Source organism: Lontra canadensis, unplaced genomic scaffold, assembly GCF_010015895.1.
Source record: "Lontra canadensis isolate GAN:19392208 unplaced genomic scaffold, GSC_riverotter_1.0 scaffold63, whole genome shotgun sequence".
Taxonomy (NCBI): Eukaryota; Metazoa; Chordata; class Mammalia; order Carnivora; family Mustelidae; genus Lontra; species Lontra canadensis.
The window spans coordinates 3,837,135-3,857,784 of record NW_022631057.1 but is presented as its reverse complement, the minus strand read 5'-3'; the positions used below and the strand labels follow the sequence as shown (position 1 = coordinate 3,857,784).

Genomic DNA, 20,650 nt, shown 5'->3' with positions numbered 1-20,650 from the left:
TCACTCTTCTTGGTTCAATTCTGACTGGCCAGTTCTTGGCTGGAGAGAACGGTCATGGAGCAAGGAAGCAGGCGTTGGGTGTTGGGGACGTGGGTGGGCATGGCGGGGAAGGGCGGAGAGACAGCAAGACCAGCGGTATGAGATGGAGAGGCAGAAAGACCCGCGCCCCACCCAAGCACACCCCAACAAGGCCACACGTTTGCCATATTCTAAACTGGGAACTTACTCTGGTCTCAGATTTTACATCCGTGTGTCCCCGAAGGTGGCCCAGGGAGAGCCAAGGAGCACTGATCTGGGTGTGCTATGGCCGGGGCAGAAGTCCTACCTTGTAGGACGTGCCTTGTGACACCTCCTTTTCTTCTTCCATCAGGATCCTCCTGCTCCCTCCTTCGCGGCAGATGGGCTTTCCAGGGCAGACAACTGCCCTCCTCGGCCTGAGTCTGACCCTGCTTCTCTGCAGCCACGATCCAGGGGTCCAGGGCCAAGAGTTCCAGTTCGGACCCTGCCAAGTGGAGGGTGTAGTCCTCCAGGAACTCTGGGAGGCCTTCTGGGCCGTGAAGGACATTGTGGTGAGTGAGGTGAGGCTCTGGACGCAGCTGCAGGGGTTCCCGTGAGTGCAGGAGGTTATTTTGTGATTACGGAGCCCTCTGCAACTCGCCGATTATTTTCCTATATGATAAGTTTTTGAAATCAGAGGCATCACAAGCACGCGTTCCTTCTTGCACATGAGGAAACAAGGCTTTAGCCAATGGTAAAAAGAGTGGTTGATGCTGAGGTTGGAGTGGCCGCTGGTGAAACATGACTGAGAATTTCTCCGGGTCCTGAAGGTGATCTGTGCTCATACTGGCTCTAAAGCGCCTTTCTCACAGACACTTTGCCTATAAACCCAGAGTTGGAGGATATGGCTGGTTGAGGGGAAGTTCCAAGGGCAAGAGGCAAAGGTGCAACCCCCACTCCATGCCAACCCCATGGAAAATGGGGGTAAAACCCTACCCCTACTCATTCTTAAACCAAATAGGCTTATTTCCTCCTGACCGAGGGAAACAACAGGTCCCCCATCAAGGCTCTGAGAACTCCTGGGATTCCATCTGCCTCTGGGGGTTAAGCTTAATGATTTCTGTGGCTGGAAACTTGTACCCTCACCCCCCAGGGGCCTACCTCAGCTCAGCCCTTCCTGGGTCCTCCCTTGGCTTCTCTGGCCTTTGAGATCTCAGACTGGATAGATCTGGGGGCCAGCATGTATTTGCGTGGTTGGTTTCTGTGCTCCTCAATCTGGATGCATCTTCTCTTTCTATTCCCAAAGCAAGCTAAGGATAACATCACGAGTGTCCGGCTGCTACGGAAGGAGATTCTGCAGAACGTTTCGGTAATCAGACACTGGGGAAAGACAATGCCTCTGTGTCTGGTGGCTTGTCTCCTATGGGTGGTTGAGGGGAGGCTGATAGAGACCACTTCTGCCTGGACTGAGCCTACACAGGACAGGGCTGGGCAGGGAGCCAGAGAAGTCAACGTCTAGGTCATCACCTTCATGTCTGGGTTACGTGGGTATGTGTGTATGGGGACATGGAGGGTGGTATGGATTGAGGCTCATAGCGTCTTTCTCCATTTAGCCAGGGTCACCAGGATTCCACACCTGCTTCAGTCTCATTGGTTCCCATCCTTCTTTCTCACTCATTACCGTCATCCCCACACCCAGCTAGGCAGTCAGCGAGGGCATGTACTGAGCCCTGGTCCCCACAAGGCACTGAGCTTCCCTCTGGCACTCCAGGGGGCTTGAGTGCAATCCCTGTGTTCCAAGATATTAGTTTTCTTTCCTCATTTCTCTTTCCAGTTCTTTCCCTGGACTCTCAACTCTGAATCACCAAGTGCCCGGGTGCTTTCTACGATCCAGCACCCAACCCTACACAAACACAGCTATTAGAGAGGCCATGTCGTGTAGAGGAAAGGACATTAAACAGATGGGGAATCAGGACTTCTGGGACCTAGGTCTGTGTCTGCCACTGACTGGCTGTGGGTCTGTCCTCTCTGGGTCTGCGGTTCCTCCCATCAACCAAGGGCGCCGCTCTGTGTGTCCCTGAAGGCTCCTTCAGATTTAATGTTGGTCAGCATCTCCTAGAAGATCTCTTTATGTGCTTATCTTGCCTCGTGTGGCCCATGGGTTGCTTACCTAGGGCCATGGTGGGGGGAAGGCTCGGCTCCACAGTAACCCAGATTCTCCCCAGGACGTCGAGAGCTGTTACCTCATCCGTGCCCTGCTGAAGTTTTACCTGAATACCGTTTTCAAAAACTATCTGGATAAGGCAGCTGATTCCAGGATCCGGAAGTCATTCTCAACTCTGACCAACAACTTTTTTGTCATCGCCTCAAAACTGCAACCCAGTGTGAGTAGAATAATGCTGTGACCAGGGCCCATGGGAAATGACGTATTTTGAGAAGACATCCTCCCTCCCCTTATCCAGTCCTGGCTTTTATTGCATGACAGGGATTCGATGGTGTCATGGGAGAGAGCACAGGCTCTGGATTCTGAAATGAGTAGTTCTGGATTCAAGTTCAGGTCTGCTTCTAACCAGCTAAAAAACACTTTACAAAGCAGTCAACATCTCTGAGCTTCATTTTCCTCGTGTATAAAATGTAGATAATCGTGCTACGTGACCAGATTGCTGTGAAAATGAAAGGAGTCAGCCCCCACCACGGTGGGAGTTTGGCAATGGCTACCTTGATTCAGAGTTGGTCTGGGGAACCGCAGTGGCATCACTAGGAAGGAGGGGGAGGGGGCTTGCTTCTGCTGCTACCCAACACTTGGCATAATTTCCCCCCACTATTATCCAGCAGGAAAACGACATGTTTTCTATCAGTGAGAGTGCACGCCGGCGGTTTCTACTGTTCCAGAGAGCATTTAAACAGGTAAAGGCCAGGATTTGAGAGCCTGCCTATCCACGAATAGACAAGCCTGAACCGTCACACGTGGGCGTCTCATGCAGAACTCACTGCAGGTGACCCCACCAGGCATACCCCAAAGCCACCTAATTTTGCACACCCACAGGGATATTTGCATCAGTTGTCATCTACTTTGCACAAGCTCCACAAACAATATGATCCATATTTGTGCCAGTTTTCCTATTGAAGTGCATTTCTATTTCCCTACAAGATGATTTCCTTATGAAGGACTTTTCCGTGGGAAAGTTTTGTGATCACTTGAGCTGGGCAATTGGAGGCTGAAGCGGGCGCCCCAACCCCAAACACGTGTTACGTATCTGCAGTATTTTCCATAATGCTCAAATGGTCTAGTTTGTAAGAAAAAAGGGAGAATATGTTACCATCTCCCAAATAAAGACAACAAAGAAAATCCAAATTTCATCTGCAAACCCCTCCAAAAAATAAATGATTTTGATCACTTTTTTGAGGAACAGATCAATCAGCCTAAAAATAAATGGTGAAGAGGAATCTTACACACAGGAAGGGGGGCAACTGGACCTCAGTTTCTTCATCTGCGTGGTAAACTCGGGAGGTGGCAAAATCCACCTCACACTAGGATTCCATAGTTCTTGTTATCAGGAGCTCCAGGTGCCTTTCCCTTGCTCCTTACCCACTGCTACTCACTGGTCCCTTGGTCTTCACTGCCTCCCCCAACCCTGTGGAGGAATAAGTGATGGGTGGGTGCCCTCACCAGAGGCCATCCCAGAGCTGACACAGCGAGCCCCAGGAGCACAGGATGGGAAGGAAACTTATTCCTGTGGCTAATACGGTAGACCATCAACTCTCTTTTCTCTTTAGTTGGACATCCAATCAGCCCAGACCAAAGCCTTTGGAGAAGTGGACATTCTTTTGACCTGGATGGAGAAATTCTACCAGTTCTGAATACCAACACCAGGATACCCTCCTCGTTCTCCATGTCATTTTGAATGTGTCATATCCCTTCCAGTGATGTTCTCTGAGCACTTCACCCCTTTGACGATGGATATCATTCTTGGCCAGGCTTATCCTCAAAGACTTCTTTCTTGAAGTGGCCCCAAAGACAGTCATGGAAAGTTCTCTTGGATGCTGTGAATAATCTACAAAGTAGATTTCTATATTTATTACAACTCTATTTAATTTCTATCAGTGTTTTAATCGATGCCATATTTATTCATCAGACTGTAAGTTCTGTGTTGGCAGCAAGGACTGTGCCCCATGCTTCTTTTTTTATCCTCCATGATGCTTGACACCATGGGGGGCAGTGGATAAGTGCTAAGTAAATGCTTAGTAAACCGGATTTTTTTGTCTGTCTTTGAATGATTGAGGAACAATGAGGGGTGCTGGGATATGAAGTTGCACTTCAGGACATAGAAACCATATTGCCATGAGATCTGCAGGAACACAGCAATGGGGAGGAGGTGAGGGGCATCCGTTTGGAATGTAAATGATGGAAGATACAATGCAGGCTAAGGGCCAGGCATGAAGCAGGCTCACTAAACATTTCATTTCTCCCCATCCCTTCTCCTTGGGGGGCCCTCCTTTCTTATACTACTTATTCTTACTTGCTGCTGGAAAGGGTGCCATTGTCAAGCTGACACGGCTAATGGCGTCATCACATGACTGTCCAATCTTTGATGCCACTCCCTGCTAATAAGAAGCAGGAAACTCTGTTCTGACAGCCTCTTCTTCCTAAGTGTGGGCAAGTGTCGGTAAGGCAGAGATATGCCTCCAGGAAAGGTCTTCTTCCTAACAGCAAGACTGGGGTGATCTCTAGTCCCTAGCTCTGGCTGAACTTTGCAGTTGACTTCAGTCTGCCTATGCCCTTGCCTGGAAGACTTAAGATAAGAAGGTCTATGCAGGAGGTGGGCGATCTCTCCCTTCATGACATAAGTGCTTTTGCAGAATGGTAGGCCCTCCAAGAAGCCACTTTCCTCCCTACCTTGCCAGAAGTTACCTGGCAAAGAGATGAGGCGGTATTTCTGAACGCAGAGAGATGTTAATGGTTTGGGATGGCCAAAACAGACCAATGCAAAGTGCACAAATATCATTGCTAAGCCATGGAAGGAAGATAAAGAGATAACACAAGCTATCCTATTTTTAAAAGAGGGGAGACAGTGGGGTCACGGCACTTATGTACATCAAGGGAGGGAGACAGTATAGAGGATTTAGGAGCACTGACACTAACAAGCCTAAGCTCTGAAAATTTACAACCTTTCATCATATCAACCAACTCACAGGACTGAGGCATGGCCTCACTAGGAGGTCCAGGAGCCTTCTACTGGTGTGACGCCCAAGCCTGAGAAAGTCTCCTGAAGCAACACCTATGCCTATCTCCAGCCTGATGCCATGAGTCTAGAGCCGGGGCAGCGAAGACCCTGTGATTGAAGATACTCTTTGAATCCCACGGCTTGGAGAGGAAGCAGTTGGCACTGGGACAAATGCTCCGTGTGCCCAGGGCCCACTTGAAAACCACAGGGGGCTGTAGAGGGGTGCGAGAAGAGCTGGGAGAGGTTACTGAGCTATTCTCAGGAGACACAGGAATGAGACTCGAGGTTGGCATGGGAGGTAACGAGGGCTCTGGAAACAAAGCAAGTATTGGAATCCAGCAGCTAGACAGGACTCATTGGCACCAGGGTCTGGGCCCAGAGGGACAGCTGGCTAGGTGAGTCAGACAGGGGATATTGACATAATCATCAGCATCCGTGTCCTCCGCTTTGACAGCAGGCTTGTAGTAGAGGCTCATGTATTCACAGCTGGTCTTCAGAGACGGGGCATGGAGCCAGAGAGCATCGGATACCTGGGAACCAGCAAACAAGCATCACTGGATCTGAGTGGGGTGATTTTAGTATCTCTCCAGATAGATTTCCACAGTGGGCAATGGGGGCATGTGCATGGTTGCTGATTTCTAGAAGGCAAAGAAACAGAGGTGGCTCTGCCTTGGGCAGTTTCAGGGTGGCGTTTCACCTCAGATAACTGGAAACCACTTAAATCTAATGTGGGCAGGAAATACCTTAAATGGGGTTCAGGCTCAAGTCACCTGGCTAAGCGTGGGTCTGAAGAAGACTCAGCTGCCAGAGGAGTTTCCCCTCTGGGATTAGACAGTGTGACTTGTGGAATAAATATGCATCTTCTTAGGGAGTTATTCAGAAGCACGGTGAGTCATCCCTTGCACCTCTGTAAGGACTAAGAGGGGCTGTGATGTGGCATAACAGTACATTCCAGGAAGGGGCTGGGTAGGGAAGAGGAGGAAGGCCGTAGGCTGCTTGGGCACAGTGGTGCTCCTCTTCCCTGGAAAGAAACTTCAAGATCATCTGCCTTCAGGATGGGTCAGTTTGGGGGAGGACAGCACTGTGCATTGATTCCAACACTGCACAATTATTATAACATCTACCCAAAAAGGCTTCAGGAGGGAGAGTCACGTATTGAAATACAAGTGCTGAGAACTGCAAGTTCGGGCCCATGCGCATGGTGGCACTCAGGAAGTGCTCAGTCATGGAAAGCAACTACTACTTTGTGAACGTCAGCAGAGAGAGAATGAGCTGCAATGTGTTTCAAAGATATATCTCCCACTGCTTGTCACCATCCGTCACCTAAGATTAATTTATTCTGCTTGAAAAATCAAGACGCTCCCTATGAAAGCTAAAATATTGAGCCATTAACAATATACACCTTGTGGTGGACTGGGTTGGTCAAGAGTTTTATCCCTAATAGTGGGAATGAGAGTTTCAAGCAGGGAGGGAGTGTAAGATGGGAGCAAAGTACAGGCTCGGGTGAGGGTGTGTGTGGCAGCGGGGAAGTTCAAGAGGAAGGGCTGATGTAACGGTAGATGGTGCTGCTGGGCCATACCTATGCTACTACGAGCCTTCTCTAGCAGGAGTGGGTAAGGGCAAGTTCAGGAAGCTGGAGGTGACTGTGGCAGAGCTGTTACTGGTTACTGGGCGTCACTGTACCTTTTTAGCAAGGCACACAATTGTCCAGTTAGGGAGTCCATGTCTCAGTCTCCCTTGAAGATAGCTGTGGCTACATGACTAGGCTGTGGACAATGGGATGTGACTGGATGGGCTGCATGAAACCTCAGGGTCATAGTCTTAAAGAAACACCTTTTGCTTTCTCTTAGGGGCTGGAATGGAGACATGAGGCTGTGACTGAGCACTGATGGTGGACCAGACAAGACTCCAGAGGATAGTGGAGCAACAAGACAGAAGTTGTTTGAGTCCCTGGATGACCTGGTGGCTTTGGCCACCTCTTCCTGGTCCCCTGCCTTAACTTGGAAGGAAAACAGGTTTCCATCTCGTGAGCCCTGTGGTTTAGGGTCTGTTGCATTAGCTTTGTCAACGCCCCAATTAAAACTAGGACATTCACCAAGCTTAGTTTTTTCCTGGTTCCTGGGGCAATAGAAGTCTTTAACTACTCTGGGCTACTTTAAAGAATAAAATAGTTTCTCTTCTTAATTTGGATAAACAAAAATGAATGGACAACTTGTTACCCGTCTGCCAATGGCTATCCACAGACACAGGAGTTCTCTATGGTCATTCATAGATTTCTAGAGGACTCCTCCTCAGCCAAGGGTTGAATCCTGTCTGCGTCTTGACATCTGTCCGCCAAGTCATCCTCTAGGCCAGGCTTAGTACCTCCAGTGATGGGCAAAGTGTCTCCCCTCATCGACAGAGTTTACTAGAAAGTTCTCCCTCATATTGAAGTAAAACTGTGTAGATTCCAATCCCTAAGACCTCCTGGAAATCGCAGCTCTTTCACATGAAAGCCCTTCTTCGTGTGTAGAACGGCCATCCCTCGCCTCTACTAACCCCCAACTTATCCCACTGCTAGAGGCCAGGTAACGGAGTCTACCACGATTGTTAGTTGGACTCTCAGTCTACCGACGCCTTCAAAGGAGGAAACTGACACAACCTCTTCCCGGACTAGGGGCCCAGGAGCTGCTGGGAAAGCCGTGCCCTCCGGTTAACCGGCAGCTTCGGGAGCCGCCTACCCCCAGGGCCAAGCCCAGGTCTAGGGCCAGCTTCGGGCCGCCGCTGCCAAGCAGGGGCGGGGCAGAGCTTACCTGAGGAGCGGCAGGGGGCGCCGACGCTCGGAGGCCTGGGATAGGTACCTCCCCCTCACCTAAGGAGACCAGGAGACGGAGGTGAGGGCGTGGCCGCGGCCCGGACCGCCCCCGGACCGCCCCCGGACCGCCCCCGGACCGCCCCCGGACCGCCCCCGGACCGCCCCCGGACCGCCCCCGGACCGCCCCCGGACCGCCCCCGGACCGCCCCCGGACCGCCGGAAGCCCTGGGGAGGCGCAGCGGGAGCGGAGGCGCGGGCGTTCCCGGAGGCGAGGGTCTCCGGCGTAGCCTTGGCGTCCGCGCAATTTCTGCGGCCCCTTGCTGCTCAAGGGCCTCGCTCCGCGTGGCCCCCGCCCGGCCCCGCCCGGCCCCGCCCTCTGTCCCCGCGGCGCCCGGCCCCCGGCTCACCCTCAGCGTCCGCCGCCCTAGCGCGCCGCGGGCACGCGCTGTAGATGTTCTGGGAGCGCGGCGGCTGCGAGGCGCGGGGCCGCTGCGTCGGGGGCCGCTGGGACGCCTCCAGGGCGCGCATCCTCACGGCCGCTCGGCGGACTCGCCTGGAGAGGGCTGCCCGGGAAGAGGAGAAAGGTGTCAGGGGCCCTTAGCCACCGTCCCCCTCACTCGGGTCCCAGGAAACTACGGGCTGCCCTCCCCGGGGCGCTTGGCCGGGTCTGCGGTGGAGATGCTCCGAATGTATGAGCCACAGCCCGGCCCAACACGAAAGACCAAAGGCCCCAGGCCGCCCTCCACGTCCCCATCCCCCTTTCCAGACCGTAGACCCCCTGCCACGTTTCTCGTGCCCCAGGCTGCCCATCTGAAGCTCCTGAGTTTTCTCTTGGGGGGGTTGGGGGGGGGACTTCCAGCGGAGTCTGAATGGGCCTTTCTCACAGCTCCCCTCGTCCCAACTGAGCCCCCAGCCGCTCACCTTTTCTCCTTTGGATGACCCTTTTCATCAACAGCCCCAGCAGTGCCACCAGGATGAGGGCCAGGGTGGTGGGGACCAGGATGTGAAATCCTTGGTCTTCCAACCCAGGCACGGGGTCCTGGTGGAAGGCTCTGAGGAAGAAAGGAGAGGGAGAGGGAAGGAAGAGGTCTGGGAGGGAGGGAGGTTTAAGGCAGCATTCCCAAATAGCCAACGTTTTGGGAAATGGCTCAGAGGTTTGACCCTTTCTTAAGAAAAGCCTTCCCCGGGGCGCCTGGGTGGCTCAGTGGTTAAAGCCTCTGCCTTCGGCTCAGGTCATGATCCCAGAGTCCTGGAATCGAGCCCCGCATCGGGCTCTCTGCTCAGTGCGGAGCCTGCTTCTCTCTCTCTCTCTGCCTGCTTCTCTGCCTACTTGTGTTCTCTGTCTGTCAAATAAATAAATAAAATCTTAAAAAAAAAAAAAAAAAAGAAAAGCCTTACCCCCACCCCGCCCTCAAAGAGCCTGTCTATGGAGTCATGAAACCTGGATATAAACTTGGATATAAATTCAGCTTTCTACTGGCCGTGTGATCTTGAATCAGTCTCCGAACTTCGCTGAGCCTCATTTCCAGAGAAATAGGTAGAGCAAAGCCTATTTCACGGAAGTGTTCAAGGATGAAACAAAATTGTAGGTATAAAGGGAAAGCACCTGGTCCAAGCAGCAATCAGTAAATGTCAGTTCCCCTCTGACTGTTTGCATCTCAGTTTCTTTACAGAATTAGTGCAAATACTAAGCAAATTAAGTTTCTTATAACAGTGGAAAAGATGTTTCTCACATGGGGTGCCCTCTGCTTAGAAGGTCTTCCCTCCATGTTGTCTACAGATTGAAATTTTACTCTCCTTAAAGGGTGAGTACATCAGTTCTATTTTCTCCTGCAACCATGGCAAACTAGAATTATTTTTTTCTCACTGTCCTCAGTTCTTGTGTTTAAACGGATTAAAACACTTACTACAATCAGACTGGCGTTAGTAAGAGAAGACCTGGATATTTCAAGTTTTCGTCTATCTTACATTTTCAGGACAGAGCACAATGCCTGGCAGATAGTAGAAACTGAGAAAATGTTGGTTGAGGGACACCTGGGTAGCGCAGTCAGTTGAGCTTCTGACTCTTGGTTTCAGCTCAGGTCATGACCTCAGGGTTGTGAGAGTGAGCCCCCAGACGGCTCAGTGCTGAGCACAGAGTCTGCTTGAGATTGTCTCTCCCGCTCTTTCTTCCCCTCCCATTTGTGCTTTCTCTCTCTCAAATAAATAAATCTTAAAAAAAAAAAAAAAAAAAAAAAGGAAATAAAGAAAGAAAATGATGGTTGAACTGACTTGAGTTCTCCACTGGCCGGCTGGTGGAGACTACTGAGCTAGGAATCAGGAGTCCTGGTTCTATTTGAAAACACGTAGTTCTGATGACCTCAGTTCCTCATCTATAAAACACAAATGATGCTGGAGGTCCCTTTCCTCACCAACATGCTTGTCTTTGCTTAGGCAAAAATAATTCCAATTCTTACAGGTTTTCTTTGGAGACTGCTCTAATGCTGCCCCCTAGTGATCCATTGCAGCACTTTCCTGGGTGTGCCCCAGCCTTTAGACCAGTGCCCTCCAGTAGAAATACTACGTTAAAATTACACATGTAATTTTAAATATCCTAGCCACACTGAAAAAAGCAAAAGAAAACAGGTGAAATCAATTGAATAGTTAATAGTTTCATCATTAGTTTGTTTGTTTGTTTGTTTGTTTGTTTTTTCTCATTTAGTTCCCCATCAAAGCAGATCTGAATGAATACTGAACGACTTAAAAGATTTGGGTCTCCTTCCTACAGGATCTCCTGCCGGGGCATTGCCAAATGTATTCTTATCATTGGACTAATGAGCTAATGTGCTCCACTCAGAGGTCGTATGGCCCACAAGGGGCCTAAAGGCAAGAAGGGTCTCTGTCAGCAGATGTTGCGGGAAGAGTTCAGTGGGTCTCCTACCTCTTGACTACTTTGCCTGACCTCTAGCCCATTCTGGGTGGTGGAGACCTCTTACCTGTGCTTGTGAAGCCTGGTGTGGTAGTTGTAGCTGGCTGTCTGGGGCTTAAGCAACCCCTCTGGAGCTGAGGTCTCTGAGGCTCTGGTAGATGGCAGGAAGGTTGGGGGGTTGGAAGCTGCTACTGAAGACGCTCTGGAAACTCGAAGGTGGTGAGAGGTTGGGCTGGTGGGGGAGGAGTGGCTTTCTGGAGGGGCCTCTGTCCTTTCAGCTGGTGTGGGAACTGCAGGAGATAGCAGAAATAAGTAATTTTCCCTATACACACTCTAGTTCCAGCAGGATTAGGTCACCCTCTCTTTCCTGAACGCACTCCTTCTCTTTACTTAGACTCTGTACTTGAAGTCCTCATGGCTGAAATGCCTTCTTAGCATGTCCTCTACACCTAGTATATTTGCTATTCTATATATTTTTCTATATATATTTGCTTCAAAATGCCATTTCCTCCAGGAAGCCTTCTTGGAGTTCCCAGGCAGAAGAGCTTGCTCTCCTCTGAGCATGGGGAAAATCTTGTTTGTAGTTCCATCCCCACTCTGCCCTATGCTGTATTTGTGTGCTTGCCTATTCTCCATCCTACACCTATCAGTCACAACCTTGGGTATATGGTACACTCAATTACACTATCTCTCTTGGAGCCTAGCAAAGTCCTCCAGGGTATCAATTGTTCAATTAATGTATCTACCTCACAAGATATATGTGAAGATGTGGTGGAAATATTACATGTCAAAATGCATTTAAAACAGGAGAAGGATATAGGAATGTAAAGATACCATTAGTATAATCATCAGTATATAATTATAGTATAATTAGTATAATCATCAGTCTTTTATTGCAAAATGGAATGGTTAAAATCACTGTATTCCAGCAAATGTAGATGGCCCTATGGGGAACAGGAGGCATCAGGACCTCTGGCTGGAAAAGTTCTGCCCAGTCTTGGCTTCTGTAAGTCATTCATAAAAGAACTAAGATTTTGTGAATGGAGCACAGACTTCATTACTTGTGGTGCCACCTGGTGGTGATGTGTAAGTCCTGCAATTAGTGCCAAGTGGACGAGGCTTTAGGTTGGGCTTGAAGGACATAGGATGCTGATCTTAGGGAGGTACCCTGTCCCAAGACAGGGAAATACACATCTGAGACTCAGCTGTACTCTGCCAACCATTCGATGAACTGAATGCATCCCCCCTCTTCCACTGTCACAATGCCACATCATCTCTCCCACCTCCTTTCCCACCTTAGCTTTGATGAACTGACCTTTAGGTACGAATTCAAAAGAACTGTCACGTGCAGGCATCTGGAGCCAAGGGGGCACCGGCATGTGTAGAAATCTGTGAAGCCAAGGCGGGGGCTCAGGCATTGGCTCCTCTTCCCAGAATGGCTCATACTCTATGGAGGCAAGGGGAATACACCTGTGGGTTCTAAGACCAGACTGAGACCTGGGGAAGGGATGCCAGTAGGAGCTGAAGCTGACCCAGCCAGGGTGGATGGCAGCAAGCGGATGACGGCAGACTCCACCAGGAAGAGCGCAAAAAGAAGCGGACTGGAGACTTCCCCAGAAGAAATTCTCTTTCGCCTTCACTCAGCCAACTTTTGCACTAACCACCACTGGGATTCGAGGCTGCATTTGAGTTAGGAAGTCAGTGGAGGAATGGAAGAAGGTGGGAGTCAGAAGACATATGGAAAGGATCCGATTATAAAGTACCAAGTTTGGCTTACAAATGTTGCTTGAAATATTACTGTTTTTCCTTAATAGTTGTCCCGGATATTTCTTATGGGGCAACTGTGTAGGACAATTATGTCCTTTCACTTCTAACTTCTTCCTGTCTCAGAGCCCCTCCTCAATCTTAAACCCCCACTCCTCTTAGGCCTTGGGTAGGATGGATACAGTACAGACAGCAAGTGTTGTAAGAAGAGTGCTGGTCTTGTTCCTTTCATATGGTTTGGACAGGAAATTGGGGGGACTGTGAGGTTTCAACTATACAAATACCAATATCTTTGGATTGGCTAACATGGCAATAGCATGAGAGTCTGGGGGACCGGTGGCTGTCTCGACCGTCGCGGGTGAAGACATTTGCTGGGTGCACTGAGCCTGGGACACCTACCACTGAAGACAGTCAGTGTGACTAGCTGGGTCTTGCCTCGGTCTGTGTTCATGCCTGTCCCACAGGCATAGACCCCACTATCGTTCTTGGTCAGCTCTGTCACCTCTACGAGGAACAGATTCTTATCTGGATAAGGCTTCAGGGTGACTCGTTCCTTGTATTCTTCTTTGACAAAGTTCTTGCTGGACACCACGGTGGCACAGCCTCTAGTCTTGGCCATTTCCCGGCACAGGTAGAGCCTCAGATGCACCTGGGGAAGCGGGCACTCAATGGTAATGGATCCACCCAGCACTCCCTCCATCTTTACTTCTGGGAGGCTCTTCAGAGCCCCAGCCACTGCAGGGAGAGAGAGTTAATGTAGAGGAAGCCCCGTTCCCAACCACAACTCCAACCCCAACCCTATTTCCAAACCAGGCCCCCACCCAGCCTCGCACTCATCCCTAGCTCCAGCCCCATCTCATCATCAGCCCAAGCCTCAGCTGGCCCTTAGCCCCAGCCCTCTTCTGATCTCTAGCCCTGGCCTCATCCCTAACCTGGGTATGTCCTCAGCCCAGCTCTATGCCCTGGTCCCTTTGGCCCAAGCCTGGCTTCCAGGCAGATCTCTCCCAGCCTAAGCCTTAACATAACCTTCAACCTCATTCAAACCCAAGCCCATAAGTTCCCAGAAACCAACCCCCTAAGAATATAGTCAAAGTACTGCCCTACTCCAAGGAGAGAGGCTCTCCCACGGCGACCCTACACAGCCCATAGTGCCCCAGTGACTTCCGTGTGGAGCTGGGAGGCACAGTGCGATTTTGCTGCAGGAGGTTTTCTGTCTAATTCTGTTTTGCTCAGATCGACTCAGCCAAAACAATTGTTCACCCTCGGTTTCATTTGTTAAATCATTAAAAAAAAAACAAAAAAAGAAAAAACAGAACATTTATCAAATGCCTTTCATGTGGCAGGAAGGCTGCTGGCCTCCCTCCATGCACAGAGTGACTCCTTTGGTGGGCGATACAAATGGCCAGTCACTATAGCACCAGCACAGCGGGGTAAAGCCCATGCCGGAAATACGCAGCGTTCCCTGTGAGGAAGGAAACAGTGAGGGCGTGCAGAGGGCTGGTGTAGCATGAGGGAGGGATTCTGGAAGAAGCGATGTCTCCATTGTGACCTGGAAGACTGGGTGTGAAGGGCGGCTGAGAGAGTGATGAGCACCTTCCCTGAAGCAGGGAACACGGGTGGAACACAAGGGAGTGTGTCAGTGTGCGTGCATATGTGCCCAGGCGTATGCACCTTGTGCGTGCAGGGACGGGGTGACGCAAGAAGGGATACATCACGGTTCATGAGTCCCTGAAATCAAAGCGCTTATGCTCTGGCTGAGAGAGGTAGGTCTAATGCCGTTGAGTCAGCTGGAGAGGAGCTAAGTCCAAATATGATTAATTACCAGCCAAGTGGGTCCCAATAAATGTCCACATATTTCTGGGAAGAGGGAATAGGAGTAGGAATAGGAATGTGCGTGTGTGGGGGAGGGGCCAGGGGACTTGTGTGGAGGAGGAGAGACTCTTCCAGGCAGTGAGTACGGTCCCCAAAGAGGCGAGGGTCGCAGAGAGAACGTGGCGTGTTCGTGGGGGCAGAGAGGAGTTAAGGAATTCCTGGAAATTCATCCACCGACTACATTAAGAATAGCTCCGATGAGTTTAGTAAGGCGAGGAAAGGCAAGAAGGGAAGTCAAGGAAAGAAGCAGGGCTTGAGGTTTCTGGATGAGCAGAGAGAGAGCTGAGGAGGACGTTCTGGAGAGACAGAGAGTGTGGATAACAGTGAAGAGGTTGAAACCATCATGGGAGTATGAGTGGGGTCGAGGTGCAGGGCGGGGACTATTTACAGGAGCCTGTTCAAGTCTGAGAGTGTAGCTGGTGCCCACGGGGTAGGGAGAAGCACAGGGGCCAGCCAGACACGTGATATCTGCCCGGGCCCTCACACAAGTAATCCAACCCTGCTTCCAACCTGCCGGAAACTGAGGTGTGTGAGGCAGCCTCATGACTGGAACATGGCGATGGAAGGGTGACCCATTCAAAAGACAAAGACCCAGTCAAGGGGTGGGGGAATTACCCTGTGTGACCAGACAGCCCGCACCTGTGTGTGAGGTCCAGCACCTGCCAGTGAACATGTATTTTTGGACCAACCCAGCCAGAAAGGGGAGTGAATGCTGCTTTCCTAAGAGCAAGATGCTGTAGTGTGGACAGGGGCAAGATAGACCAGAGGGGGACCTCCACCTACGCAGACACTTCCAGTGACTTCACTCTGCTCAGGGATGAGCTTCGGGTAAAGCCTTGGCTTACCCAGATCCTCTGTTATGGGCTGCATGCTTATGTCCCTTTAGAATTAATGGTTTGAAGCCCTAACCTTCAGTGTGACGGTCCTAGGAGGTGGGGCCTTTGGGAAATAATCAGAGTTAGACGAGGTTAGTGAAGCCCTCGTAATGGGATTAGTGTTCTCATTCCCTCCATGGATACGAGAAGAGGCCACATGGATACCCAAGGAGATGGGGGCTGTCTGTAAGCCAGGGAGACGACCATCACCATGGACAATATTTGCCGGCACCTTGATCTTGGGCTTCTAGTTTCCAGGACTGCGAGAAATAAATATCTATTGTTAAAGTCGCACTGTCTGTGGTATTTTATTGAAGCGGCCAGAACAGACTAAGGCATCCTTACTGTGAGAACTCTGAATGGATGAAACACAGGAAAAGCTGCTGGCTACAATGATCTCTGGTCCCAAGGGAGCACGAGTCGGTGAGATGTGAAATGGCCAGACCCCAGATCTCTGTGGAGTTCATAGGAGCTCCTAGCCCACACACAAGTCTTAGTAAAGCAGATTTCCCAAAGAGAGAAAAGACAGATATAACCTCCTGGCTTTGAACTTATGCACAGGGGCATCTGGATGGCTCAGCTGGTTAAGCATCTGACTTTGGTTTGGGTCATGATCGCAGGGTCCTGGGATGGGGTCCTACGTCGGGCTGCCTGCTTAGCCGGGAGTCTGCTTCTCCCTCTGCCCTTACCCATCTCCTGCTTATTCTTTTTCTCTCTTTCTAATAAATAGATAAAATATTTTTTAAAAAATAGAACTTATGCTCCGTGTGCATCAGATTCGTGTTGGAGAAACTCACTAGGGCTGCAGATGACCTGATCCCCCCTTTCAGTGCGGTGGTTACGTTTATCTACGGCGGGGCCTGTGCACCTGCATTTTAAAATAAGCATCCTAGGTGCCCTTGAATTTTGCAATTCCAAACTATATAGCTTATATATAGTATTTAATTTACTATATTTAATTTACTATATAAATACTATATAGTATTTCCAAATTATTCTGGGGACTAACGGGAGGAGTGGAAGAGGTGCCTAAGGACTCACCCTGCATAATATTGGTATTTTAGAGAGACTCCTCAGTCAGCGGCATTGATCTCTAAGTTGGTGATTTGGTTTTCATGGTGATGGTAGGGGACAGGGATATACGTGCTTTGAAAAGTCCCTCTCAACATATAATTGGATATAAGTGTGTGTGTGTGTATTTGTACATATTTGTGTGTGTGTGTGTGTGTGTGTTTGTGTATTTGGAGTATGGGGAAAAACACATTATTTCCATGCTGAGAAACACGGTGAATGCCCACAGGGTCTTGGCTGGGGTGGTGCTCTGGAGGTAGACTTTGGATTCTGTAGCCACGGTTTTGCAGGTGATGAGAACCCTGTCAACTCAAGTCACAGCAGAATTATGTCTGGAAGAAGGAAGCTGGCCTGAGATTTTTATGTTTGTCAGATGGAGTGTGAATTTTTAAAAAAGAATGAGAAACGTCTGACAGTTTCTCATCCCTGCATACCCAACATGTGTGTGAAGGCCTGCGGTCTGCACTTTGTCCTGTCACGAGGAATGGAGTGCCTCCCTCCTCCCACAAGCCAGTCCTAAGTCCGTCCTGCTCACTTTCTTTAGAACTTCTCCAGTGCCGCTGTCCCTCTCTTCTCCCTGTACCATTGGTCTCTTCTCCGCCCGCATTGCTGTGGCTTACACACCTGCTCTGATAATGTCTGAGCTGAAAAAACCCTCCGTTTACTTGTTTGCTACCCCTCTTCTGTTCTTTTTCTCAGACGAGTCGTCATAATCACGGACTCCATCTCCACGCCTCCTACTTCCTCTTCCACCCACACCTGTCAGAATTTTGTCTCCAAGATTCCACCAGAATTGCTGGTCAAGTTCAGGAAAAGTTTCCATTTTTCCCCAAATTTCTTTTTCCCCAAGTTTTCCTTACATTTGGTGTTTTTGTTTTATTTGCCTCTTGGCAGCCTTTGAGGGAACTGAGCCCTTCTACTTTGAAACACTTATGTCTTGTGGCTTCCCTGACACCACATTCTGAATGACTGCTCCTTTTAAATTTCCCTACTTTCTTCTCCTTCTCTATCTACCTCTCAGTGTTGGGTTCCCCCAAGGCCTGGAACTTGGGCCGGTTCTTTTCTTGGTCTTCCCTTACTCCCCCCAACACAAGCTCATTTAGGTCCACGGCTTGTAATGCCAGCTCTCTGTAAATTTCTCTAGAACATTGATCTCCAGGCTTGTCTTCCCTAGACTCACCTTTCTGGTATCTCCACTTGGAACTACTTGAATATCTGAGATGTATTTCAAACTTACAGTGGCAAAACAAACAACAACAACAAAAATAATTCTTGATTTCTCTTCCAAAACCTATTTCTTGTAAGCTCTTCCTGTTTTAGAAGATATACCAGCATCTATCCAGCTGCTGAAGTCCAAAACTCATTCCCATACTATATTAAAAAATCAAGAATAAATTTAAGGGTGTGTGTGTGTGCGTGCGTGTGCGTGTGTGTGGGTGCACATGCATGGACCCAGCCACAACATCAAGTGTATGTATTATTATTTTTGGGGTCAAGGTAAAAAAAGATTTGAAAGCCGCTAACATGTAATACTGCCTTGCTTTATTACAGAAATTCATTTAGGGCTCCAGGCACGATGACCTATGGCTTGGGACCTGGACCTGGTTCCTGGGAACCAGGACCACCCCAACATTTGTACAACCTGGGACAGAAGTGCAAATAAAGGCCCAGCTATCATATGTCTAAGTATTTTAAAGTTATAAATAAAGCTAATGAACTGTTGAAAAAAGTGTGTTCTATACCTCATCTTGGCAAATTTACATGCTCCTTAGATGTCCATTCTAAACCACTTCTGTTTGGGAATAATGTTCCCCACATTCCTAACCTCTGTCCCATCTCCCTTCTTTTCTCATCCCTAGCTCCTGTTCATACCACAAAGGTCCTGGTATGGACATGACAGATAACCCAGCTTATATGTATTAGTTCTACCCATCTCATTCTGAATGGCCACCTGTGGCGACTCTTCTATAGAATTAGAATACTAGGATAGAAGACCCAGGATAGAGGCTCACACAGTCATTAAAAGTGGGCCCAGAGTCATTTGGACAGGAAACTTGAGGTTTAGAAGAGGGGACATGAATGGGGCTTGAGGTGGACAATCTCCTTGGGTCTGTGAACTCCTCACCCTTTGGGGAAGGGCACAAAAGAGAGATGTTCTGGATCCAGAGCAGGGATCACTCTGGCCCAGCTAGAATGGTGGTATTGCTTGGGACAGACTGCAGTGGTACAATTTAAGTACCCCTCACTGTTAGAGATCTTCTACTTCCATCCAACCCCTCTCTCCTCTCAGGCTTAAGTTTAGTTAACCATCAACTGGTTCACCTAAGTCCTACTATCTCCCACAGAGTCTGACATTTTGCTTACCACGTACAGAGTCTGACATTTCATTAAAGTTGCATTTCCTTAGATTTTTAGGGGTTTTTAATCTTCAACTCAACAAATATTTGACTTTCTTCCATATTCAAGCTATCAGGAAGGAAGAAAATATGAATAAGAAAATAATGTTGACCCTCCAGGAGTTTACTGTTTCATCAACAAAATGAAGTGAATATATGCCAAGTCACAATATAAAACAGAATGAGGTCAGTTATGGAGATTCAGAAGATGGGTTCTGAAAAGTGTTATTAAAAGGAAGTGAAGGTTGAGGTAGACTTGGAAGGATAAAAGGTGAAGCTGAGAGGAGGGGTGTTCCCAGCAGAAGGAATGGCATGAGGAAGAACATGGTGGCAAGAATGTCTAGCATATGTTCAAGGAGGACTCCTCTTTGGCTGGAGGTTAGGAAGTTCAGGGGATTGTGGTAAGCTCAGAGAGTAAAAGGGGAGCACAAGGGATGAGTTTGTAGGAAGTGGGAACCATTGAAGGTTGCTGGGAAGGGCACTCCTATAATTAGAGTCAAGCATTAGGAAGAAGAATCTGGTGCTGTGGGCGAGTCAGGTTGAAAGAAGTGGGAAAGACAGTTATGGGATGACTGTGTGTTCTCCTCCTTCCCATTCCCTCTGTTACCTTTTTATAGAGACTGCCACTGCTGCTGCTTCTGGTAATACTAATCCAGAAACTACATGAATTGGCGATTGACTGAGTCAAAGTCTGGGTCGGGATAAATGGGAAGAGGTGGCAAAAAAACTATTCTGCATTCTGTAGCTGATATCAGAGATAGTTAAGATGGATAGAGTGGCTCGTTTGTTGGGGACCAATGAGGAAGTTGAAGTAAGGTATTAGGCATGTTGCATTTCAGATCTTCGTGGGATATTGAAGTGGGGGTTCCTAGAAGATAGCTGTAAATTAATACATGGAACTTGGGCAATGGACCAGGGTTACTGAATGGATCAGGAAGGCTTCATTTAAAGTTGAAGTTGAAAATGAGCAGTGAAAGTGACCCAAAGAAAGAGAATGTAGTGGTAGGAAGAAAGGAATTTGGAGGCATTTGCTTTAAAATCCCCCATTATCAGGCTAATGTGTCTAGGAGGGGTGACACCTTCAGCTCTCATGAGTCAACACCTGAGCCCCACAGGAGATGTGTCTGGAGTGGAGAGAGGAGCACTAGCAGAGAGTGGGGAGGGCCTCCCAAGAGGCCCTCATATGGTCTCCATCCTTATTCTGCCCTAGGTACTGGTCTGCAACTAAACCCATCCAGGAATAGCAGAGCTAGAGATGGCCCACAGATCCCCTACCTGTGGCCAATTTGAACCTCCTAAGATATGTGAGGTGTTTTCCTGTGGCACTTACCTGGCAGGAAGCAAAGTGACCAAAGCCAGAGGTCCATGGCTCCTTCCAGAGCAAGGTCCCATCCAAGAGCCCCTGAAGACCAGAGCAGAGACCCACTGCTCACCCAGGAAACCTTTACAATCTGGAGCTTGAAAGAGATTTCTGGCCCCAGAGGAGCAAGGCTTGAAAATGAGGAAATGACAACTTGTTTTGTTTGCTAACTAGTCTTAGACTAAAAAAGAAAATACCAGCAAACCACAGCGGAAGTTAGGAATTAAGAAAACATGTTATGTTGGGGGCGAATGGGTCACCAGGGTTCAAAGAGCTTCGAGGAAGCTCCTGAAAGCTACTAGAAATGCTCAGGTATGCTATTTCTTTGCCTTGGGGACTTTCTCTTGGAGGTCCTCATGCTTTATGTCTGTTCGTTAATTTTGGAACC

General features: G+C 49.1%; 2 protein-coding genes across 6 annotated transcripts; one reads left to right on the top strand and one right to left on the bottom strand.

Moving 5' to 3' along the window:
- The first annotated feature begins 385 nt into the window (after positions 1 to 385).
- IL24 (interleukin 24) lies at positions 386 to 3,876 on the top strand. Its single transcript, XM_032878178.1, has 5 exons — positions 386 to 569; positions 1,304 to 1,366; positions 2,223 to 2,381; positions 2,830 to 2,904; positions 3,775 to 3,876. Exons 1-5 carry the CDS (start codon positions 399 to 401, stop codon positions 3,856 to 3,858), a joined length of 552 nt encoding a protein of 183 aa, XP_032734069.1. The 5' UTR covers positions 386 to 398; the 3' UTR covers positions 3,859 to 3,876.
- A 20-nt stretch (positions 3,877 to 3,896) lies between these two features.
- FCMR (Fc fragment of IgM receptor) lies at positions 3,897 to 20,416 on the bottom strand. Of its 5 annotated transcripts, none has more exons than XM_032878174.1 (9): positions 20,233 to 20,416; positions 18,871 to 18,972; positions 13,088 to 13,423; positions 12,240 to 12,371; positions 10,992 to 11,214; positions 8,938 to 9,068; positions 8,424 to 8,579; positions 8,015 to 8,073; positions 4,088 to 5,752 (listed from the first exon to the last, which is right to left on the bottom strand). In XM_032878174.1, the coding sequence occupies exons 2-9, from the start codon at positions 18,887 to 18,889 to the stop codon at positions 5,576 to 5,578; spliced, it is 1,233 nt and encodes a 410-aa protein (XP_032734065.1). In that variant the 5' UTR covers positions 18,890 to 18,972; positions 20,233 to 20,416; the 3' UTR covers positions 4,088 to 5,575. The 5 variants fall into 5 exon arrangements, with proteins under 5 accessions (XP_032734068.1, XP_032734065.1, XP_032734066.1 ...); XM_032878175.1 differs by lacking the exon at positions 20,233 to 20,416 and adding an exon at positions 19,510 to 19,527; XM_032878177.1 differs by lacking the exons at positions 4,088 to 5,752; positions 18,871 to 18,972 and adding an exon at positions 3,897 to 4,052.
- Positions 20,417 to 20,650: the final 234 nt, after the last annotated feature.